Source organism: Sorex fumeus, unplaced genomic scaffold (assembly GCF_029834395.1).
Source record: "Sorex fumeus unplaced genomic scaffold, SorFum_2.1 ptg000037l, whole genome shotgun sequence".
Taxonomy (NCBI): domain Eukaryota; kingdom Metazoa; phylum Chordata; class Mammalia; order Eulipotyphla; family Soricidae; genus Sorex; species Sorex fumeus.
Genome location: NW_026606094.1, coordinates 71,376,419 through 71,402,573, shown reverse-complemented (window position 1 = coordinate 71,402,573; position 26,155 = coordinate 71,376,419). Strand labels below are relative to the sequence as shown.

General features: G+C 40.5%; 1 protein-coding gene across 2 annotated transcripts in view; it reads right to left on the bottom strand.

Moving 5' to 3' along the window:
* Positions 1–26,155, bottom strand: part of CHN2 (chimerin 2) — a 344,324-nt gene that overhangs the window by 133,743 nt on the left and 184,426 nt on the right. For both annotated transcript variants that reach the window (XM_056117938.1, XM_056117939.1), the window contains exon 3: positions 25,028–25,083. In XM_056117938.1, the coding sequence (XP_055973913.1) occupies positions 25,028–25,083 (56 nt within the window). The remainder of the gene's footprint in view (positions 1–25,027; positions 25,084–26,155) is intronic.

Below are 26,155 nucleotides of genomic sequence, written 5' to 3'. Positions count from 1 at the left end.
CTAAGGCTTTATTTTACTTTCTTTTTGTTTTTCTTTTTGGGTCACACCCAGCGATGCTCAGGGGGTACTCCTGGCTCTGCACTGAGGAATTACTCCTGGTAGTGCTTGGGGAATCATATGGGATGCCAGGGATCCAACTTGGGTCAGCTGCATGCAAGGCAAATGCCCTACGCACTGTGCTATTGCTCCTCCCCCTAAGGCTTTATTTTCCATGGTATTATTCTTTAGAAACTTGGTCCCAAGTTGTTGGGGTAATTCTAGTAATATTTCCAGAATTCTATTGACATAGAACCGGGGAAAAACTTCCAATCCTGCTGATCATGTACTGTATCAAAAAATATTCCTGCTGACCTGTGTGTCTGTAATGAACCTTGTTTTAAAGTTAAAAGAAGTTAAGTTTTGTGAGTACATAGGGAAGCAGCTTTAGGTAACTTTCTATAACTAATGCTAACTTCAGGAGTATGATGCCGCCAGCCGGTCAATCTATACCTGTGAGGCGAGTGCACCAGCAGTCTGATGGTGCCTTCAGACTTCTAGATACCGCCAAATTGCTGCTGTGCCTTTGGCCAGACCCCAACAACTTGGGACCAAGTTTATAAAGAAACAAACGGCCCAAAGTTAGGTATGTGGGAGACACACACACAAACCACCTTCGGCTCAGCTATATAATTGGAGGCAAGGCCTCTCTGGTTCCTGATCAAACTGCTTAAAGGCCGTGATCCCAGAGACTCAGAAACAAATCTCGGAACCCAGTGGCTTTTGGCAGAAATATATCGGGTCCCCGCAGTAGGTTATGGGTGCCGGGCCACCCCAGGGGGGAATAGGTTTCGTGCCTTGGCCTGTTCCCCCTGGTGGTTCATTGGCCATCATCCTCCAGAGGCCATTGGAACAGTCAGGTTTGGGTTCGCAGTGACGAGACATGTGGGGCCTCACGGGATAGGGATGGACCAGGCCCTTTCCTCCCTGCCCCAATGAAACCCTGGTTCAGCTTCTCTGGCTCCTGATCAAGCTGCTAACAGCCATGATCCCAGAGACTCAGGAACAAATCTCAGAACCCAGCAGGTTTTGGCAGAAATACCTCCAGGTTTAATTGCTAAAATTTCAGAATTCCAAAATCGTATGGCCACTTCTGTGGCTGGGTGATATATGTTATTCATAATCAGCAATAGAAAACAAATTGTCCACGGTTGCCTTTTTGTTAGATCTGAGTGTTGGGGTAAAATTCCAAATAATAATGGTGGGTCTAGTGTCAAAATATTGAATGTAATCAAAGTAGAGAGAGAGTAATGTGGAAATCATATGCCCCACAGGTAGAGGGAGGGTGTGGGATGGGGGTTATACTGGGGATTTTGGTGGTGGAAAATTGGCACTGGTGAAGGGATGGGTGTTTTCTTATTGTAAGACCAAGACTTAAACCTGAAAGCTTTGTAACTGCTCTCATTGTTGATTCAATAAATAAATTTATTAAAAAAAGAAAAAAAAGTAAGGTGGAGCTCATGTCTAATTCAATCAGCCTAATCAATGGCTGAATAATTAGCAATACTCCTACATTTAAAAAATAAAATAAAAATAAAATAAAACTAATGCTAACTTCCAGGGGCATACTAACGTTGAGGACCAAAGCTGTTCTTACTTGGTTTATTTTTTTGCCTGCCCCCTCCCACACCCACACCAATTTCCCAGGAATTATGGTATAAAAATAGCATAGTATTATAACAAGTTAAGTTCACTTTTTTGAGAGACATTTTGAGCATTGCTTCCAACCAATACTCAGGGTTTTTATTTCATTTGCAGGATGGCTCCCAGACATGCTCAGGCAACTGACTCTGACTGTTCAGTACTTGGCCTGGTGATGCGATACTGCTTGGGGCAGCTGTGCCTAGCGGGTCTCTAACCCTCTGCACTATCTCCCAAGCCTGTAAAGACATTTCTTAAATCACTGGTTCCCAAGTAGAGGGAGGTGTTTTTTCCCACCAGGGTAATCTGGTAATGTCTGGAGACTCTTGATGTGAGTAGGCAGGAGGAGGATGTTGACATTTGGTAATCAGAGAAATTGATAAAAATCCTACAATGCACAGGACAGTCACCCCTCTTTCACTACCCTCTCCTGCCCTAATACAGAATTATCCCTCCCAAAACGTCAATAAAATTGTAGTGCCTTGGGGGAGAAAGCCTACTTTAGAGAGCTTTGGGTTCTTGAGAGTATTTCCAAGGAAGATTATTTTAAAACATTTTTAAACACAAAAATGCAAACAATCAGCAGCTACTCTAAACAAATAACATTAAAGAACTATAGGGGTCAAGTTAAAGGGAAGTAAGAGGAAATATTTGATTTTGCGAATACTGATTACTTATGGAGATCGTTTTTACAAAAGAACTGCAAGGCTTCCAACCACTCAGGGAAGTAGCTCAGTTAAAATACACAACTGAACAGACTAAAAATACCAGTGGGACTAATAAGGGCATTTCCTCCTGCGTTGGGACAAGTTTTAAGCAATCTCTACTATTTTCTTTAAGGAAAGAAAAAAGTTTAAGTTATTACTTGGAAGTAATCAGCCATGCAATGCACACATGTGAATTACTGCTCCAGTCCCTCAGTGCTCTGGGAACGTGGTTTGGAAACTGCCCTGAGCACTGGGCTGGAACAATGTTCCACCACTCAGCTTCCCAGAATCACAGAGGTTACCTAGGGAGGTAAAAAATGTCTAAAAGACTGTCTACTACTGCAATGATGTCCTAAATTCCTAGGTGTTATCAAAGCAACTATCCGAAAGAAAGACTATGAAAGAAGGTGACTTGCCCAAATTACTTATTTAGATTTGAAAAGTAATGGAAGAGCAATGATGGCAAATACACTAAAGTACCCATACCACACACATGCAGCTCTTTGTTTTCTCCAGGTTTAGACCTAATGACCTTGGCCTAGAATCTCACAAAGGTCAAGGCTCAGGAGGAACAGACTGGGAGTTGTTCCTACTTAGCAGGTGCCTTCAGGGTGCTTGCTTTTATTTTATGAACAGGCAAGTTGCACATACACTAACAGTCCCATTGCACAGTGGAGGTGAGGAAGGCCTCGATAATTCTCTCACTGAAACATCACACAGAATGGTGAAGGTGCAATCCAAAACAACCTTCGATTGATGCTAAGGTTGTAATCTCTGGTCCAAGCAGGGATATTGTCCAGAGGAGGAAAGGCTGCTTCATAGAACACACTGATTTCTCCTATGATAGACTGAATTCCAAATTATTACCCAGCCCATTGTGAGGACTGGGTGCTGACTGTTACAGGGAGAATTATCATCATATCTCATGTCCAACTTCTTATTTATTGTTCTGTGAATAATACAGTTAAGGTCAATATCTCTCTAAAATCTAAGCTAGAAATTGTCATTTCAAGATTCCTTTCTGTCTTACAATCTTTCCTGCAAGGGGTCACTAAATTTGTTCATTCTATTTAAGTCCTTAAGTGCTCTGCACATGGCCATTCTGTGAATACTGTGCTGTTTAGTTATCTGGGCCACGGAAATAGTCTTTTACCGTTCTTTCTATCTTTTACCCTACAAACTATCTTTTACACTGATATCAGAAAACAGACCTTATTATGCTACTTTCTGCTTCAAATTCATTAATATCCATTTGCCACACGATAAAACCTCTCAGTAACTTTTGCATCATCCAAGAAACCATATATTTTGTGTTTTTGTTTGTTTTGTTTTGCCAATCTCCATTAGAATGGAAACTACACAAGGGCAGATACTTTTGTGTTTTGATTACTGCTCTGTATCCAGAGTTTAAATCAAGCTTGGCACATAGTTGGCGTTTAATATTTCTTGAATAAAAAAATAACAGCATACAGGATATGAGTTGTGTATCCAGAATATGGACCTCACTCACTCTCTCTCTCTCTCTGTCTTATCCCACCACATATTCACTCCTCAGTTCTTCAAATTATCAGAATTCATTTTAGTTTTAGAAACATACACCTATCATGTTCTTTTGTCAAGATGTTCTCTCTGCCTGGAATTCCAATATTTTCACTCAAGCCCATTCATGCCTTAAAATTTTTGCCCTCACTTAAAAAATCTCACAGGTCCTCAAAAAAAAAAGAGTTGGAAGCCTCCATCATCTAAACCATTTTAGGCATTTTAGGCACTGTTTTCTGTCTTCCCTATGAGTTGTGTAAAGGTTTGAGTCAGAGCCATAATCTTATTGTTATTGAGATTATTAGTCTTTATGATATCTGGATGTGAGCTCCTTAAAGAAAGGGCTCCTGCCTTTTGGCTTTTGTTTTTCCAATACCCAATATAATATCTTATACAGAGCTCAGTTTCAATGGATATAACCAATTATTTGTAAGACAATTATTTGTTAATGGCCCTACATCTCATTTTTTTGATGCAAAGAATTACAAAAGGGGTCTCCATAGAAAGATTAGCTATAATAGTGCTTCACATTTTAAAATTTCCTGTCTCCAACCAAGAGGACAACCCTTTCTTCCTTCCCAATTTTCAGAATGTCCAAAGGCCCCCCCCCCAAAAAAAACTACATAACACTTGAAGTCAGTGACATGATTGAGATCTTGTATATCCCCTAGGCAAGAGGTGAACTATGAGTCAGCATAAGCAAGCCCTTAGATACTGTATGCCTGGGATTTGCTTGTTGAAGAGATAATATTAAGAAAAACTACTTAAATTGATACACACGGCAGAGTCCAAATAACAATAACAATCACTAATAGTTAATAGGATCTTAATCCATTTATATGCCAGGCATTGTCCTAGTACTATATTTACCCATATTAACCCATTCAATCCTTGTAGGTAAGCTCTATTACACCCATTTCTGTAGGAGAAGTTGGGTATGGAAAGAGCCTTCATTACCTTGGAGGTCAGACTCCAAAGCACCATACTCTTTTACTTAGCAGCACATCAATCCTGTTTGCTAGATCTCTAAGAAATTCTGGAGTGACCTCTTTTTCCAATTTCCCTTTCTAAGACGTTCTGGTGTGTGTGGGCCCTTTCTCATTTTCCCTTCATATTCAGGGTATTTATTCATTGCTTTCTAGCAACCTTCTGTCTTCCATCTATTTTTCCCCCTCTAAATTTGTGGGTTTCTGTTGCTCATCACAGAATCCTAAATGACATTCCCATTAAATACAAATCTCCAGGGCTGGAGCCAAGGGAAGGCTAAACAAGCTTCCTGGGATTTCTGACACATACCTAAGGTAGGGAACCACCATGCTAGGCAACAGTTCCAAAACACTATGAGAATGAATACATGCCTAGAAACACAAACTCCTTCTTTGGACATTTACATGGATTCAGATCCACTCTCATTAGGTTTACAGGAACACCAATGAGCCCATCCATGAGTGATACCCAGCTCAACAGCTGGCGAGATTATGTGAACTTATCCTTCCTGGCTTCATATTCCCTGGCACTCTGATTCACTGGCTTGTAAGACCCAGGTTAGACCCTCCTTATTAGACACCTAATTAGGTGTAATGCTCTAATTCTGACTTTCTCTTGACTCAGGCCTTTGAGCACCTGAAGGGCTTTGGCATCCTTAAGCTATTGCTTCAGGTAGAACATCTCTTTTCAAGTTACCAAGAAGCTAGAGTGCCCTGACGTAGCCTGAAATCATGAAGACACCACTCAGATGCAAAAACTGGGAGAGTGTATTCCTTCAGAAAAGACGCTCCAAGAAAGACCAGAACAAATTAGTACAGTGGGTAAGGTTCTTGCCTTGCACATGAATAATCTGGGTTGATCTCCAGCAACCCATATGATTCCCTGAGCATTTATGGGTATGGCACGAGAAACAAACAAACAAAAAGAAGCTCCAAGGAGAACAAAAGGCCATGTTAGATTATGGAAAAAACCATTATAAATCTAAGACATATTTCCTCTCACCAAATAAATCTCCTGTAATCCAAAGTGGGCCAGGTTGGCTATTTAGAATCCAGTTAAATGTAATAAATCCATCTGTTCAGTCTATTGATACTTGCTCTAAGCACCTATTGTGAAAATGAATAAGGATCGGGGGTATGGCTCAGGGGTTGAGCATCTGTACTACATGTGAGATCATGAGTTTGACCCTTGGATTTGTGTAATGGAGACAGAAAATCCAGAATTTAATCATGGGAATAATTTTTATATTAATATCTAATCTCATAACTCTCTTCAAAATATGATTTCTATTGCTTCTTTGGTGTTCAGTGCTTTTGAGAACCAGGATTTCTCTGTACAGGACAAAATTCTCACTTTTAAAAGCCTTCTCTGTGCAGCCTGATTGCCTATTCTTCCTCACATTTAAAAGTGCTTATTCTTTTTAACCTTTTCTAATAGATCCTATTTTCCAATACTTAATTCATCTTCATTATTCTCCTTGGAACTCTCTTTAAATTCTCCACATCCCCCTTAGGCTCAAAGAGCTTGAAGAGCCCAATAGAATCAAATCAAATCAAGGGAAAACTAATGCTGCTGTGAAATTTCTAGGGGAATTAAAGATTGGGTGAGTACACTCATTTAATTCCTCATTCTTGTTAGTAAATTCCTTCCTTCAAAGCTTACTGGTATTTAGGCTAAGTGACACTATATGTACTTTGTAAAGATAAAACGTCTGTCATGCTCATTCTTTTCCCTAGCAATTATTTTTTTCCTTTTCCTAGAAGTGTAAGAGTACTCAAATGTGATGTTCAGTGTAAATATTCATTACAATTATTCAAATCTAAATCTTCAGCATATGTATTCAAATATAAGTATTCAAATATAAGTGCTTGAACTTATAGATCAAATTAATATACCTAAAGAAAAATAAAGGAAAACAGGACCTGGGAGATGAGTAGAAATTAAAGGTTGCTTAGCAAAAAATTCCAATTTTTTAAATTAGAACTTCCCATGGAGCTTTTGCAGACAAACTTTCTGTCTCCCTGTCACTTATTTTAAATCAAATGCAACCTGCTTGTGTTCTATGTGTTCACTGTGATTTATACAATAAAAATGTAAGACTTTTTTTGCTGACCCCCTATGAACCAGTTTCCCCACTTGAAGTAGCAATTTGGGAAACCATTTGGGAAACCACAGCACCCCACCCTCGTATTGAGAACATGTCTGGCCAGACTTTCGTGGATCTTTTCAGACCTTCAGAATGCTTTTACTTAATTCTTTTGCTGGAAAATGGAATATATACTTTTCTGGGGTCCTCCTTATAGATGAGAAAGCTGCAGCTAAAAGTGGTAAATCAATTTGCTCACAATCTATTACAGGCATGGTAGTAGATTCAGAGCTGCAAATGCCACTTGGAATTGGTTCCGAATTCCAAGCCCAATACTCACTTCTCTATAACATGACAATGCTATAAGATTTGGAAGTCTCCCCCTCTTCATATTTTTAAAAAATTACCTAACTGAGCAATCTTAAAATAGGCATCATCCTTTTCAAAATAATTTCCAACATCATAATAAATAGAAATGGAAGTGCCTACTAATATTTGCCTTTGCTTTCAATTCTTCTTGCTCTGACAAATTACTCTACATTGAAAATTCTTGACCTGGCAGCTATCACTGAGAAACCATCCTGTCATTTAGAGCTATGGGCCCAAGATATTTTTATTCCCTGGGCCAGAGCACATTTTGCCATTGCTTTCTATAAACAATTTTTGCTTTACTTCCATGACATTTCATTATGAAAATTTATATATAGAAAGGTTGAATTCTTTTATAGTAAGTACCCATATACACACCACATAGATTCTAGAACATTTACTGTACTTGTTTTGAAGTGTATCTTTTTATTTGTCCTTCTACTTATCCATTAATTCAACTTTTGGTGGATGTATTTAATAGCAAGTTGAAGGCAAATGTTTTTACTTTATTCCAGATGTTTCAGCATACAAATCAGTAATCATAATTGAATAACATATACACTTAATATAGGGGAGTAAGAGCACCAGTTTTTAATTGAAATTAAAGGAAGTAAATTTAGCTTATATGTTGAGATAAAGCTCACAAATGAATATATTCCATGCACCTCTTTAACTTTCTGTTTATGGAGCTCTATGCCACCAGTTATAAAAGGTTATTATTTGTTGGCAGAGAGGAAGTGGTCATGAGAATACACACACACACACACACACACACACACACACACACACACACACATATACACCTGTTTGCATGAGTGGCTTGGCCCTTTTAATCAACTACATGTGTTAAATATGAAGGCAAACCTGTTTTTAAAACAACTTTGGATCAAATTTATCCTAAATTACAGGTTGAAAATTCCTCCTTTGGCCAACACATGTATATTAATATCATGTATACACATGATATATACACGCATACAAACACTCATACATATTGGATGACCAATGTGTCTGATATATAAATGCCATATACTGTTCTGAGGGTCTTATATGTGTTAACTTACTCTTCAATGGTGTTTTTGATGCAAGACTGTTGTTTGTCAAACTTTTTCTGGCAAAGGTTATATAATTAATTCTTTAGGTGTTGAGGATCATACACTGTCTCACTCAAATTTCCATGGGAGCCTAGGATCAGCCTTAGACAATATGTAAAGGAATACAAATTTCTGTGTTTTAATAAAACTTTACTTACAAAAACAATTGGAAAGCTATAGCTGACTACCAAATATTTTGCTAGATGGCAATCAGTCTGTCTTTGTCAGATTGAGTCAGGCTATTTCATTTTCTTCCACTCTGGATGGGGATGACACTGGGTATGGAAATGTGGAGGAGAAAACAATACTACCACTAAAGCAAATCTTTCTATTCTGTCTGACAAGACAGAGAGAAGTTACAGTATCCTAGACCAAATGCCAAGAGAGACTGTGATTTGTTTAAGGACACAGCCAAAGATGATTGATTACCAGTGGCTCTGTTACTATTAGTCTGAAGACAAAGAGAGGAGAAGTATACTAAGACAAAAATGTGGGATAAGGAGAGCAGGAGAGGAAGACAGGCTTTTACTAAGCAACTAGCCACCTCAGACCTGAATTAAAGGATGCTCACTGAGTGCATGGATGATCCACTGACTAAAGGAACCAGTATGCTGGAAAATAGAAATATAACTCAAAGCATTCTGACATAATGGTAATGGATTTGGTCTTTTTATTAATGCAAGGTACATTAGAAACAATAGTAAATCATACAAGGATTTGTGCACAGCCACAAGATAAGGACAATTTCTAAAAAGAGCCAGACTTCCTAATAGTATACACTACAGATGAATGCCCATGAGTGTGAATCATCTTTTGTTAATTAGTAATGGAAACATAAAAGAAGAAGTATAACAGGCTATAGAAAAATAAAATAAATGAAGCAATGACATATTCCTAACAGAATAATCTTTGGCCCGTGCAGCTTGAGAAGGTGTGGGAAAGCTAGACACAGCAAAGAAGAAAGGCAAAATACTTTTACAGAGAGGAAATTAACATTGAGGAGGAAGTATATCTAGGGGAAATAAGGCAGCAGTAGGGAAAAGCTCAGTCTCTATTTAGAAGTCCATGAAAAGTCTAGCACAGAGCGATCAAACAATACATGCTAGCAGGAGACAGATAGACCTGAATCCTTCTATCAAAGGGAAAGTAATAGGAAATAGGAAGCTGAGCTAGCAAAACCAATGACTCTCACACTAAAAGATGATTCAGGATCACTTTGGGGGTTTATAAACCCATATTTCTGGCCTTCATCTCTTGAGTGACTGACTCAGCAGGCCTAGATTGGAAAAGAGAATCTGAGATCCTAACTTTCTGGGTGAAATCATAGTTACTGATCTTGGTTGGCTGGGCCAGCAGCTAGAGAAGCTCAGGGGCAGAAGCCCAGTGCTGCTTATTAAAGGTAAGAAAAGACAAAGACATTGAGAAGATACTCAGTGATGATGGAGTGGAAGAATGGGCATCATTGAAATGATGATCAGGACAGGAGATGAGGACAGTGATTAAGGAGATTGCCTTGAATGCAGCCAACCCTGATTCAATCCACATGCGGTCGCCACAGCACTTACAGGAGCACAAAACCAGGAGGAATCCTTGAACATTGCCTGGTGTGGCCCAAAACTCCTTTCAAAATAAAGTAAAATAACCATCTTACTTAAGGCAACATACAGGCTCAATGCAATCCCTATCAAATATCAATGACATTTTTCAAGAAAATGGAACAATTTTAAAATTTGTATCCTGATATATGGGCTGGAGCGATAGCACAGAGGCAGGGCATTTGCCTTGCATGCAGCAAACATTGCCCATCTGAGTTCGATTCCTCTGTCCCTCTCGGAAAGCCCGGCAAGCTACTGAGAGTATCTCGCCCACAAGACAAAGCCTGGCAAGCTCCCCGTGACATATTCGATATGCCAAACACAGTAACAAGAAGTCTCATGATGGAGACATTACTGGGCCCGCTTGAGCAAATCGATGAACAATGGGAGGACTGTGATACCATGATCCTGATATATAAAATCTTAGATAGACAATGACATTTTAAGGGAAAAGAAATAGAGTGGAGACACCAAGATTCCTGGCTTCAAACTATATTCAATAATAATCAAAACAATATGATATTGGGGCAGGAAGAAAGGCACGTAGACTAATGGAATATATAGAAATCCCAGAAATAAATCTACACATATATGAAGATCTAGTCAATGACAAAGGAACCAGGTCTACACAGCAGAGAAAGGAAAACCTCTTTTACAAATGGTGCTGGTAAAAATAGACACCTGCATGCCAAAAACAGCTAAACTATACCCGTTTAATAACACATACAAAAGTTAACTCAAACAGTCAAATATTTGCACATTAGGCCTGAAACCATAAAATGAATAGAAGAAATATAGATCATACATGGCAGGACCTCAACATCAGAGACATATTTGAGACTCAACTTTAATGATAAGGGAAAGAAAAACAAGAATAAACAAATGGGACCAGATCACATTAAAAAAACAGGGATTGGAGAGTACAGTGGATAAGAGGGCAGACTTGGTTGGGAAAATTGGAGACAATGTTAGAGGAAAGATGATAGAGGTTGTGGGATTGGTGTTGGAACATTGAATGCCTGTGAAAAATCATCAGGAACAACTTTGTAAGCCACACTTCGTGTTTAAATAAAGTGTGGGCAATGGCTACTCAATACCTCTATTGCAAACCACAACACCCAAAAGGAGAGAGAGAACAAAAGGGAATGCCCTGCCACAGAGGGGGGATTAGGGTGGAGGGATAGGGTGGGGGTGGTGGGAGGGATACTGGGATCATTGGTGATGGAGAATGGGTGCTGGTGGAGGGATTGGTACTCTATCATTGTATGATTGAAACGCAAACACGAAAGTTTGTAAGTATGTAACTGTACCTCACGATGATTCACTAATAAAAATTTTAAAAAAAGAAAAGAAAAGAAGTTCTTTAAGAGTTAATGGAGATAAATGAGCTATTAAGGTAGGCCCTAATTTAACCTGGCTGGTGTCCTTGTAGGAAATTAGGACACAGACATGTAAGAAAGGGAAGACACCACATGAAAACACAAGGATAAGATGACCATTTACAAATCAAAGAGGGCAGCCAGAAAATTCCAACTTCATCAACATTCTTACTATGGCTATAAACTTCACCTAATGAAAAGATCTATTGCTGTTTTTATTTTTAACCTTTTTTACATAAAAATAAATTGCCATCATCTGTAGGAGCACCAGTCTGCTTCCTTAGAGTGAATCACTGTTAAGTAAACCAGTAGTTTTCAATCTTATTACACCCATGTTCTATATAGCCTGTTGGTTGTAAACCATTGTTTCAAGCCAAAAATAAAATAAAATAAATAGATAAATAAATAAAGTGTGGGGAAAAATTATATATGTAGGGAGGCCTCACCTGTTTCATGTAAACTCCAAAATACATTAGCACAGAGTTTTTTAAAAATTTTATTAATGACAGATAAGACATGATCGTTACCATTATGAGATCCAAGTATAAAATATAATTTAATGCAATATGTTTTAGATTTCAGTACTGAAAACATACTTATATAAATGAGAATTTATTATATTGCATTAGATGGTTTTAATTTCCTTATTTACATAGGTTAAAATCATATAGCAGTCACAAATTGGCTTTCACCGACTTATTTTCTGATCATTCTGTTTGCCATTCTTTAAGTTTTGTTGGAGCAAGCAATATGAAGTAAATTTGTTATGTACCTAGGGAGGAAGGCTGGGATTGGGAGACTAGGGACACTGGTGGAGGGAAGTTCACACTGGTGGTATTGGAACACTGTATGCCTAAATGCCTGAAACGACTGTATTATGAACAACTTTCAGTAAATTATGGTGTTTTAATAAAAATAAACTAAGACTTGTTTTCTGCTTGTCTGGCTTTCTGTATGAGTCAGGATCTCCTCGTCACCATCACACTTAGATCCTTCCACCGTAAGTCCTCCACCTCATCAAAGACTGGTGGTATCAGGGCCCCTGGCACCACAGTGAAGTATGGATAATAGAGTGCACCTGGTCACCCAGGATACTATTACCAGTGTATTTTTCCCTAAAAATACACAATGTAGTTTTCTCTATTAGAAATTAGATAATACATGTTCTCCAGTTGGAGTCAGCAAAAGAAAAATCACCTGAAGGAAGCTTCTCAAGAAATATTACTTATCATCCATCACTATTTTCCCTAGTTTTAAGAAGCTGCCCACTTTTTTTTCTCAACTTGAGCCTTGTTCCTAGTTGGGCCTCCCTCCTCAGCCATCTGGTCTGTTGGCTCAGTGCCTTTGAGCGTCTGTTCCATAGCAGTTTGTCCTCAAGAGTCCTTATTCACTGCTCATGCTATTACCTTGCAAATGACTAAATATTTTCTAGGTGTAAACCCACAAAGTCTGTACTTTGAAATATCCAACTATTTCAAGTAGAGTGAATTTTTCTTTTTTTAAAAATTTATTTTATTTTTTAAAATTGAATCACCATTAGCTACAGTTACAAAGCTTTCATGTTTGAGTTTCAGTCATACAATGATCAAACACCCATCCCTCCACCAGTGTACATTTTCCACCACCATATCTCCAGTATCCACCCCTCCCATCCTACCCCTCCCCCTGCCTCTATGGCAGACAGTTTCCCTCTTACTCCTTGAGCGAATTTTTCTTTGAAGAATTTTTTGATAGACCACAGCACCTGTCAATAAGAAAGTTTTTTTTTTAATTTTTGGGTCACACCTGACCATGCACAGGGATTACTCCTGGCTCTACACTCAGGAATTACTCCTGGTGGTGCTCAGGGAACCATATGGGATGCTGAGAATAGAACCCGGGTTGGCCGTGTGCAAGGCAAACCCCCTACCCACTGTACTATTGCTCCAGCCCCAATAAGAAAGTTTTTACTAAAAAAGCACAGTGCAATTGGTTTGTGATTTTTCAAGAAAAATATTGTAAACTCCTCTGTCCACTTTTATATCCTAATAAAGGTTTTTAATTTCATTTTATTTTTGGCTTTTTGGGTCACTCCCAACAGTGGTTAGGACTTACTCCTGACTCTGCACTCAGATGATGTTCAGGGGACCATATGGGATGCCAGGGATCAAACCTGGTGGGTTGTGTTCAAGCCAAGCACCCTAACTGCTGTTCTATCACTCTGGCCCTAATATAGGTTTTTTTAAAACTTGATTTCATTTAGGACATGTGCTCTTAATATGGGGTTTGCAAGATTTTTTCCCCATTCCAACATAAGGCCGGCAACCAAAGTAAGTGATGCTCATGAGAAACTCCTGAAAAATCAAGTAGTCTGAATTCATCAAAATAATGAGGGAAAAGTCCTGTTTTCTCAATTGTGTTAATATTAATATGAGAGATCAATGGAGAAAGTCTAGGATGAAAAAAGTAATGTCTCTACCAAGGAAGAAATAGCTTTCTGATTACTGTACATAAATCCAATGAAAAGATAATCAGATTGATTTTTGTTTGTGTCTTGTGGAATCAATCTCATTACTTTGTTTATACAATTGTTTGGGGTCACACCAGACCATGCTCGGGGCTTTTTCCTAGCTCAACTCTCAGGGATCACTTCTGGTGGCTTGGGGGATCATATGGTATCATCAGGATCAAACCCAGCTCACTCACACATAAGGCAAGTACCTTATCTACTGTATTATCTTTTAGGTCCTGTATAAAAACTTTTTAATGCAAGGTAAGCAAACTGCCTGCTGTACTATAGCTCTGGCCCCAACAACCTCATTACTTTAGAGACATATTTTATCATGATGTTTTGACTCAATAGAATGTGCATGCTTCCCTACACAAGTTAAAGACTTTTTTTCAATGCAAAAGAGAAAGGAGGGAGGAAGGACTTTCTCCAAGTAAAAACCTTGGTGTAGCATTAAATTGTGATTCAAAATGTATTGAGTTAGTTAAGAATGATTCGGTCAATGGCTTTTTAAAATCTTTCAAGCATGCCTGCGACAAAATAAATCCGTGAAACCTACATCCAGGCACACCTGAAATGTCCTAGGCACACCTGAAATTTAGTGGAACCTGATCTCAGCTCACAGAGTAGACAACTTTGGGCTGGATAAGATCTCTGTGCTATTTGCTTTCTAAACAGAGACCAAAAAGTCGGTGTGGAGGTGGGGTAGAAGGCCACTTCTAGTGAGGCTCAGTTAACCAGGCAGGATGGTTCAGTGTTAGGTTACAAGGTAGCAATGTTCTTGTAACACCACAGTCTTGGGCCTTGTGATGCTCAGGGTGTAACAAGGAAACCCCGGCATGCTGGAGGGCCTCTAAAGCTGTTCTTAGAGGTACCTAGGGGCTATGTGGTGCAGGGGATGAAACTGGGGTCCTGCTCATACAAAGCATGAACCTCTGATGCCTGTGCTCTCTCACCACCCCATGGTGAAAAAGAGTTTAGAAGATATGTTGAAATAATGCTTTTGTAGACAAAATAAAGTTTTTACACACAAAACAGTAAAATGGAAAGACAGAAACACCCAATCTAGATGGATGCACAGAAAACACGAGGGTGTATTTACAGTGCTGTTTTGAACTCAAAAACAATTCACTAGAAGGTAAATAAGAAGGGATTGCTGCCACTTAAGGACTGTTTACTGTCACTTGTACTTGGCTTAGTATTTGATAGTCAAGAATAAAGCTGGTTTTAGTCATAAGTGTTGGAGCCTTCAACTCTACATTTCACTTTTGTATTAGACTTTTCTCCCCCACCCCCAATAGATTATTCTATCACAAGGTAGAGGGGAAATAAAGCTGCCTATAATGGAGAACAATTTGAAATAATAGTGTGTAATTTTACTTCCCTTTTTGAAATTCCTTTTTCTAATCCATATTCACTGCAACAGTTTCAAAAAGGAAAGACAAATGACACCAAATCATCTACAGTCACAAAAGAATTTCTACTTATTGTGTGTTTTATTGTATATTCTTTAGATAATTATAGTGGAATTAGACTTTAACTTAGTCACACAAGTAAGTCTGGACAATTTTGCCTTTTGGAAAGGCCCCTCAAATGTACAATATTCCAGGAAAAGAAAATCAGTCTATGTTTAAGAACTACCAAGAGTCTAACTCAGAACACTAATAACAGCATTTAGTAAATTTGATATGCTATTAGTAATAGTTTGAGAATTCCAAGTTCCTTATGATTCTGGGGGTTTTTTTGGTCTATATTTTCATCCTTTTACCTAAATTCACTGAATGCTCTCTTCTGCTTGGCAGTAAACTCAGCAGTAGGGAAGCTCTCATCACTAAAACTAAATAAAGTCTCTTGATCTTGTATTTTTCTGAAGGGAGCTATAGATGCAACCAGCAAACAATCAAATATTAGAAAGCATATGGAGAGTGTACTGTATAATAAACAAGATAAATGAGGGAACACGGTGGTTGGGAATGTACTCATTTTTATGGATTTCAGGGAAGGCGTCTGGTTTTAAGTGAAATTTGATCTGAAACCTAAAACTGCAGAAAATTTAGGAATGAGAACTCCAGGCAATGGGCAAGCACAGAGAGACCCCGTGGGTTGGAACACTGTGGTTAGTTTGATTGATGGGATCAGAGGTTAGCGTGGGAGCTGAAGGACAGTGAACTTGGAGAATAGTCCAGGGACAGCAGCGAGGAACACAGGAATCTCAACATGACTCATAAGACTAGCAAGAAATCTTGCTTTTATTTTAAAAGCAATGAAAAGTGCCAACACTGTTGCAGTGTGTGTGTCCCTGTGTGTGTCCCTGTGTGTCCCTGTGTGTGTCTGTGTGTGTGTCTGTGTGAGTGTCTGTGTGGAGTAAGGAACTACAAGGGGGAATGCCTTGAATTAGGGACCTCAAGAATGAGGCAGCTGATCTACAAAATCCAGGGTAGACTTAATGATGATCTTGACGCTGAAGAAAGGAGCAAAAACAAGACGTATTTGGAGGTGAATATCGAGCTTGCTAGTGAGAGCTCCTGCAATTAAGTGGATCTGGTTCTGTTTTGAACATTAGGCAAGAGATGGTTCAAGGAATATGGGAGCCAATACCAGACTTCCCAGACACATACTCTGTAATTAATAGATGCTTATGATTGACTAATGGATAATTGATGGAATGGGCAAGTGACCACTTTGCATTCTGGACAATGTTCTGCATCTTTGGGCAAGAAGCACTAAGGAAATGCCAGTACATGTCAGGCATTGTGGTCCTCCATAAATACTCATTGAGAGTAATGAATCTCCAGAAATCAATTAAATATTTTTTCAGTAACTATTTCTACCTACTTTAATAGGTACCAGAACCCTTGTTCAACTGCTTATACCATGTTCTCTGCATTTCTAGTATCTTTTTCCTTGGCAGTTTAATTCGAAATATTAGTGTCTTACTTGGTTTCTGATCCCTGTCTTTTAGGCCTTTACATCCAGAGAATACTTTCATTGCTCTGACTTTGTCCCTGATGTTGGTCTTGGAATCTGCCATTTATGACTTCCCAAACTGGTATAAATCATGAAAATCAAACACCATGATGCCAGGCATAGGCCTAGATGGTTGACACCTATCTGCTATATTTCGAGTATCTGGCAGAGAGCAATTGACCCCAGGGTTAGAGTTCAATTCTCCCGAGAGCCTAAGTTCTTGGCTTTAAGTCAAGTAGTAAGTGATAGAGCAAGGATTCCAAACAAATCTAGCATTTCCCACTGCCTGGACCTGCAAAGCTCCTTGGATTTAGTCTGCTGTATCCTTGAGTCACTTCACTCCCCATCAAAGACCATAAGGTAGTTGGAATTTGCTGGAAGTCATCAAGAACTCAAGTCAGCTTGGCCTGAGTCTATATCCTGGAGTGTGGCACTCCTCTGGACAACCAGACCCAGGTGTTCTAAAGTGGGGATTTATCACATTCATCGGGAGATCCCTATTCTGAGAGGAGCACACACAGCTGGCAAGACGGGTGGTGGCAAGAAGGACAGGGGAAGGACGAAGAAGGAGGGCAGCAGGGTTGTAGCTGAAAGAAAAACATGGTTCAATAGCTAAGGAAGGAGTTGGCAAAGACATACAATAAAACCCTAACCCATTGCTCACAAGAAAAAGCTTCTCGGGCTGACTTTATGTTAACTTGTTAACAGAGCTTCAATCTCTCTGGCCAAACACGCAGACTGAGCAATTTTCTGTCTTCAGTATTCATGTTCTTGGAGCCTGCAGGTGTGATCCAAGGCAAAGAGATATTTGCTTTGACATTGTGGCAGGAGCAACGGTTTGACATAGGTCCAAGGGAAGACCACACCTTCACTTGAAGGAGCCCGAGTCCTGGAGGGCCCTGGTCTTTGGGCAGAGTAATCCGCAGTTAATGTCGCACAGGAGGACAAAGGGACCTGAAGCTACTCCTGCTGGTAGTCATCAAATCAGCACCTGCTCTTCAAACCACTCGGCCCTTTTATAGCCTGGCACCTGCCTGCTTCCACAGGCCTCTTGCTGCCTGCTGAGCCCAGAACTGAGAAATATCTTTTTCATATTAGAGAATGGAGAGAGCCAGCACCAAGCAAGAAAATTCATAAAATCACTGGTAAAAGATAATATAAAAAGACTTTTATTTTTTACTTATTTTTGGATTTGGGGCAACAACTTGCAGTGTGCGGGGCTTACTCCTGGCTTTGTGTTCAGGGGTCACTCCTGGTGTGCTCAAGGGACCATATGCAGTACCAGAGATCAAATCTGCGTGCTTTACCCCTCTACTATCTCTACAACTTCAAAAATGCTAATTTAAAAGACAGACAAGAGGAAAACAAAAGTAGCATTGCACCAGATTCTTTTATACTAAGGTTGGAGAAGGCCCATGTCACACATTTCCTAGGACACAAGGGTAATGCCAAGGAGATTTGTAACATACCTCATCCCCCCCACCCCCCATGAATATCTGCAGTTTAGGTTTCACCCTGGGAAGAGTTTCATGCAGCATTGAGGTATCTAGTCCCCCCATCCATTCCACCTGGAGGATGAGTACATGGATTCTGAGGGGGGAAAAAAAGTTATTTCTTGCATGTATGCTCTCTTTCTGAGAAACACTGGTATTAAATCTGCACATTATCATTGTGTTTTCTTTTCATCTGACTCTCAAAGTACCAACAGATTCATTCTTTGTTATATTCCCATCATCTAAATCAAAGTCAGACAGAGTAGGCTTCCCCTTCCTTCCCCATGTGCGTGTTGAATAAATTTTTAAAAAGTGAACATTTACAATTCCCTTACTATTCAAGTTCTGATGTCTGATATTGCTTGGAAGTTTTATTTTTTTAAATTAATTTTCTTAGGAAGAGTTCTTAGTTGTAGCCTAACTTTACAAATAGTATTTTCATGGGTACATGTAAGTGCTGGTTCCCAGCACATAGTTATATATTTCTGATAAAATTAATACTATATGTAATCACAAGAGTTATTTTTAACAACTTGTTTCTTTTTAATGTTCATTGAAAAAATCATATGTCAAAACATCTCAATAAAAATTCAATGTAGGGCCCAGAGAGATAGCACAGTAGGAAGAGCACTTGCCTTGCTTAAGGCCAAACCAAGTTTGATTTCCAGTACCCCAGATGGACTCCTGAGCCCTGCCAGGAGTGATCCCTTGACTCAGAGTCAGGAGTTAACCCTAAGCATTTCTAGGTGTAACTCAAAAACAAAACAAATTCAATTTATCCTATTCCCCTCTTATTTGACTCCTACCTCTCTTATTTCATCATCATCACTGTCATCCCGTTCATCTTTGATTTACTCTATGGGCACCAGTAACATCTCTATTCCTACCATCCCTGAGCTTCTAGCAGCCTCTTCTTATTCATCTTTTCCCAATGATTGGAGGCTCTTTCAGGGTCAGGGCAGTGAGATCTATTGTTGTTTCTGTATTTGGCATATCGAATACGCCACGGGGAGCTTGCCAGGCTCTGCCTGTGCGGGTGGGATATTCTCAGTAGCTTGCTGGGCTCTCCGAGAGGCATAAATGGGTAGGGTAGGAAGTGTCTTATAACGTGTCACTTCACAGCCGTGCGGTCTGGGCAGTGGAGGTCAGCTGCTGGGGCTGTGTGCCTTGGGGTGGGAAGGGCTCTTACCCGCCCTACAGCCTGGCACAGAGTCCAGTGGCATGGTTCTGGGGGCCTACTTTTATAACCCCATCTTGCAGGAGCATCTGTGAGTTCTACAGCGTGGCCAATGAGGAGATTATCTGGTGATGGTAGGGTGTGGCTTGTGGGTGTGATCCCTGAGTCACCGGAGACTGGGGGAAGCAGGCAGAGGATCTCTGTTCCAGGTCCTATTGAGTCCAGAGTCCAAGGTCACAAAGTTCTGCATTATCTGGGTTCCATGGGACTTCATTCATGCATGAGGCTCGGCCTGAGCGTCCAGAAAGCAGCCTGGAGCATGGGCAGTGGTTGGGCAGTGGAGGTCGGCTGCTGGGGCTGGGTCCCTTGGGGTGGGGAGGGCTCTCACCTGCCCCACAGCCTGGCGCTGAGTCCCTTATTTGGTTATTTAAGTATATGCATTATAATTGAAACCCAAGCACAAAAATTTGTAAGTCTACAACTGTACCTCATGATGTCTCACTAATAAAAAATAATTTTAAAAAAAGTACATTAAAAAATAAAGTCTGGGAAAATTAACATTTAAAAACAAAAATATTAAATTTTAGCAATTAATTCCAATAAATGACTTTAATATTTTTCTAAAAACAAAACAAAACAAAACAGAAAAGAAACTAAAGAAAGGCAGTCAGTAAGGGTGGTAACAGAAAAGGATTGGACTACCAAGTAAAGATTTGTCTTCATTTTGGAGTTTCCCTTAAAGATTTGGTATTTTTCTCTCCTCAAGCCATATTTCTGGAATGAGCATGTCAACTCTATTTTAAAGCTCAAATTACATTACGAATTCCAATGCGCTTCAAGAGAAGGAAAATTTTACTGTAGCAACATTTATTAAACAGTGATGAAATGGCTCTGTATTTGGGTGTACATGTACCTAAGCCTTTGTGGCAGCTTCAGGACCAGAGCTAGTCATCCTGCCACAAAGTGCTGATGTTCAAGGATGAATCCAGGGAGTTAAGACTTGAGCCATGCCCCACCCCCAGAGGGCAGATGCAAGAGATACATGCTACTCTATATTTAATCAAAGTCACAATAACAACAGTGACAACAACAACAAAAAGCCAAGGGCCTTTGTTTGAAAGATATTAGTTTGATATTAAAGAAACTGGTTAGAGTAAAAATAGGAAAGAGAGCCATAGCCTTGCCTTTCAAATCTTGCTGGCCTCCCAGATGATAAGAGAACTGATTAGTCAAGGAGAGCTCGAGAAATTTCTGTGAGCTGCTATGCAGTGTTATGAGCTGGTATATTTCAAAGCTTATCTCCAGAATATAAAACACATTGTTCTTTTAGGGATTTTAAAAAAATTGTTTAGTAAAGGCAGAATCTCCTGACCCTGCGCTAGTCTGTCTTCATTGGGGCTCCTTGGAGAGGGGTGGGTTGAGTCTCCCTCCCTGCCCCAAGCAGAGCCCTAGCAGCCAAAAACCTCCAGAACCCAGCCACAGCCAATCTCAAGGCCACTCTCCACTCTCTCAGATAAGCTTCACCCATGAAGAAACTGACAGAGGAACCCAGGCATGCGGGACCCGTGGCTGACATCTCCAAGCCTGCTCGGATAGGGACTGGGCCTCCTTCACCCAGATTCCCCATTTTCCAGTAGCTTGGCAGTCACATCCACAAAAAGCCTCCTGGCACCATGTAATGTCATCATCAGCCAAGATCCAGATACTATAAAATAAAGCTCCTGGAAGAGAGAGCGAAACAGTATTTCCTGGAGCACACGGCCGCATTCACTGCTGCCGCTCGACCTCTTATACTCTAGACCACTGATGTACCTAAAGTAGCTCACGTGTGTTTGGTTTTAACTTACTTGCTTATATTCTTATATATATGGGTTTAAATGGCCACAGAATAAAATACAACAACTTTCACAAACTTCCCACTTATTGTGGTTGGAAGATGCTCACTGGTTGGGTGGGTGTTTGAATATTATCTGCAATGAACTATTGTGAACTACTTTATGAAAATAAAATGTATAAAAATAAAAAAAATTGTTGAGTAACTATAATAAAGCCTAAATCCTTGCTAAATATGAGTATGGAGAGTGCCCAGATATTTATTATGTTTTGACATATTGGAAGCAGCCACAATTTAAACAAATTATCATAAGAATTCCAGTTGGTGGTCGTTCTGGGAGTTCTCTTTTTGAACTTTGCAGCCCTTTCTCCCCTCTCTGTGAAGTAGAATTTTGCACGAAGGAGAAAGTAGTCCGATCCCGTTCGAAATTTTGGGACAACAGCAATATTGGTCAGGCAAAACCGTCGATTGACAATGATGTGGTCTATTTCGTTGTGGAATCGTCCACCGGGAGACTCCCATGTCCAACGTTTAGATTCGGCCTTCTGGAACTGTGAGTTACCATGGATGGTCTTGGTCGACATGAAGAACTCAGACAGTCTCTCACCCTGTTCGTTCCATTCTAGGCCATGGATCCCGATGTGAAGTTCTTCAGCTGATCTTCTCGGTCCTATCTTGGCATTAAAATCACCCACAATGATCTTGTAGAAGGTGTGGTCTTCTTTATAGAACTTCTCCAGCTCCATGTAGAACTTCTCGATTTCTCTTTCATCATACTGAGATGTTGGTGCGTAGACAACGAAGATAGAAACTTCAGGCAGTGAGCCACATATATTCAAATGTAAATGTCCGATTCGGGTTGTTAGGTATTCGAATGAATCAATGCTCTTGGCCAAGTTTGTGTTGACAAGGACACTGATGCCTCCGACACCTCTTTTATAGCATGTTCCGAGGAACAATTCTTCTCCGGTGTCGAAAACGGCATGGTGAGATTCGTGCCTTCTTGTCTCGGTCAGACCAATGATGTCGTACTTGATCATTCGCGCTTGTACCATCAGGTCCTCGATGGATCTATCTGATGCTAGCGTACGTGCATTGAAAGTAAAGACGATCATTTTTGTCTCCCTTCATTGTGGCAGCCTATTTCGGCCTTGAGATTTTGTCGGCCTCTCCTTTCTCATCCTTCTCAGTGCTGCCATGTCGGTGAAGCCTTCAGGGTCAGGTGAATGAGACCAGTTGTAGTTACTGGTTTTGGCATATCGAATACACAACTCTTTGGCACTATTGCAGCAACATGGGAAGATGCCATTGTTGACAACATTGACGAGGAATACGATCAACTGGTTCAGCACCTCCATGAATGTGTGAGGAACGCCAACAGAGAGATAGCCACAAAAAAATGCCTGTCTTCGAAAACTCTTGAGCTAATTCGTCAGCGTGGTTTGGCGCATGCCTCAGGCAACCGCAAGCTAACGTCCGAGCTCGCAAAGCAGTGCAGAGATGCGATCAAGGAAGACCTCAAAGAGAGAAGAGCAGAAGTACTGGTAGATGCGGCAGAAGCTGGGAAAAGTATTTGTTACGCCCGCCTGTCCTTCACCAACTACAAGACCAAGATGACTGCCCTCCGACATCCTGATGGATCCATCACATCCTCCGTAACCGCAATGGAGAAGATTATCCATGACTTCTACTCAAATCTCTTCGACAGCCATGTCCACTTGCTGACATACCAAATTCCACAGGATGAATATGTCATTCCCAAGGTTCTCCCTTCTGAAATCCGACACGCCATTTCGTCGGTAAAGAAACAAACAGCACCCAGCCCAGACAAGGTCAGACCTGAACACCTGAAGAACCTGCCATCAGAACTCATCAATACACTGGCTCGGCTCTTCACTCGCTACCTGTCTGAATGCAAGGTTCCATCCCAGTGGAAAACCAGCAGGACCGTACTACTGTTCAAGAAGGGAGACATCCATGACATTGGCAACTATCGCCCTATCTGCCTATTGTCTGTCATCTACAAGTTGTTCACTCGAGTCATCCTAAATAGGATTGGCAGAACACTAGATTAAGGACAACCATGCGAGCAAGCCGGGTTCCGCAAAGGATTCAACACCATCGACCATATCCACACAATAAACAAACTCATTGAGGTTTCTTGGGAGTTCAGGATGCTGCTCTGTTTAACGTTCATTGATTTAAAGAAGGCCTTTGATTCTGTTGAGACGGAAGTGGTCATCGAAGCCCTAGCCAATCAGGGCATTCAAGCCCAATACATCAAGATCCTCCGTGAGCTGTATTGCGGATTCACTACCAGGATCTCACCATTCTACAAAGAAGTGATCGTTGATGTCAAGAGAGGGGTGCGGCAGGGTGATACCATTTCACCGAAACTCTTCAGTGCCACCCTCGAGAACATCACGCGACGACTGGAATGGGAAGGAATGGGAGTGAAGATAGATGGTCGGCAATTACACCACCTCCGCTTTGCTGATGACATTGTTTTAATAACACCAAACATCAGCCAAGTGGCACAAATGCTGGCCGACTTTGACCGTGAGTGTGGAAAGGTAGGACTACAGCTGAATCTTACGAAGACAATGTTTATGAGAAACAGCCTTGTTCCTGACGCCCCATTCGCTCTCAATGGAACGACCATCTCCGAATGCAACAGCTATGTGTACCTAGGTCGAGAGGTCAACATGACAAATGACCTGGCACCCGAGCTGCGCAGGAGGAAGAGAGCGGCTTGGAACGCCTTCAAGAACGTCGAAGAAATAGCTAAGAGGACGAAGAACCTCCGGCTCCGGGCACATCTCTTTGATTCCACTGTTCTTCCTGCATTAACATATGCCTCAGAGACCTGGGCCCTACGCAAACAGGATGAGAACGTTATTCAGGTCTCCCAAAGAAGAATTGAAAGAGCTATGCTTGGAATATCACGTTTCACTCAAATGAGAGAAAACATCCGGAGTTCTGACATCCATCATCGACGATCAAGAATCAGGGACGCTGTCTCATTTGCCAAGGTGTCAAAAATCAGATGGGCTGGTCACGTAATGAGATTTAAAGACGACCGCTGGACTAGAGCTGTTACCGACTGGATTCCACGGGATGTCAAAAGACCGCGTGGCCGCCCACCTACCAGATGGTCAGACTTCTTCGTGAAGATCATGAACGATCGGTTTGAGACTCTTCATGTTCCCAGAGCGAACAGATGCCATTGGGCTACACTAGCACGCGACAGGGACAAATGGAGACGTTACTGGCGCCCGCTCGAGCAAATCGACAACTAACGGGAAGTTAAGTGAAGTGATTAAGTGATCATAAGAATTGAAACCACAGAACTTAACAAAGCCCGAGGAAGACACACTTGAAGGAGGTTGGAAAGGGTGCCTAAGTTATGTCTGCAAACATTAACAACACAAACTTTTTGATTCCAAGTTAGTTTGTTAGTATTTTTAAAAACACTCAATTTCAAATTACAAAATCATTAAGATGTTAAATTTGGTGGCACTCTAACTTTTGTTAATAGAAATTAACTTCAGGATGCTGAAAACACTCCAATATCAACATAACACTGACAATTCATCATATTTAACAAGGTGTATTGAAAACGGCTAAGTACTGACCTCCCCCGGGCAAATGATCCTCTTGGGACGAGGAGCCTCTTGCTGTAACTGATACACTGTCAAAAAGAGAGCACATCTTAGTTATAAAGCTGCAACGCACACGAGGGCATCTTTAAGTCGTTCCACCAAATACATCCCAAGAACAGCAAACATTTCAAAAAACAACAGAAAAAGGATAGAGGCACATTTTCAGACTGAGCAAAGTCAGATCATTGATATGGAAATTAGTCGCCATAAACTTAAATGGGCAAAATTGATTTTTAAAATTCTTATAATGGTCAAATTTGTTTCATAATTGTTACTGGCATTGTTCATTGTATGTTCTCTTGGAAGACTAGACAGGAATACAATTCTTTCTTGTTATTTAAAGATTTGCTCGAGCGGGCCCAGTAACGTCTCCATTGGAGACTTTGTTGTTACTGTGTCTGGCATATCGAGTGATAGCACAGCGGGTAGGGCGTTCGCCTTACAAGCGGCCAACACGGCCGACCCGAGTTCGATTCCTCCGCCCCTCTCGGAGAGCCCGGCAAGCTACCGAGAGTATTCGATATGCCAGACACAGTAACAACAAAGTCTCCAATGGAGACGTTACTGGGCCCGCTCGAGCAAATCGACGATCAACGGGAGGGCCTTTACCTTATTTAAAGATAAAATTCTATCTAAGTCCTAAGAACATATAATAAGATTCCTGGATTGAAATGGTGTTGTTTCCTTGCACCAGAGGAGTGTCAGTCTCTGAAATGTCACAGTTAGATTCAGAGACACACTGAACCTAAGTGGGAGGAAATACCAAGTCATCTCACTTTTTTATGACTTGAAAAAGTCACTTTTTCACTTTTTCATTCTACCCCTGCCCATCATCACCATGGATTCTCATCCATTTGATTATTTTCCACCCATTGTCATTCTTCTTTTTCTTGAGTCTTTTCATATTTTAAATAATAATCACTCTCTCAAACCCTGCCTTAAAGACAGACTTTCAGCCTTGAGCATGGAGAAAAGCAGGTAATTGTATACAAAAATACAATTTATCTGACTATCATTTGTGATTTTTCAATTCACAGCGATTTTCTGCTGTTCTGATCATTGGTTATTTGTCTTTGAGAGAAAGCTAGTACAGGCCTCTTT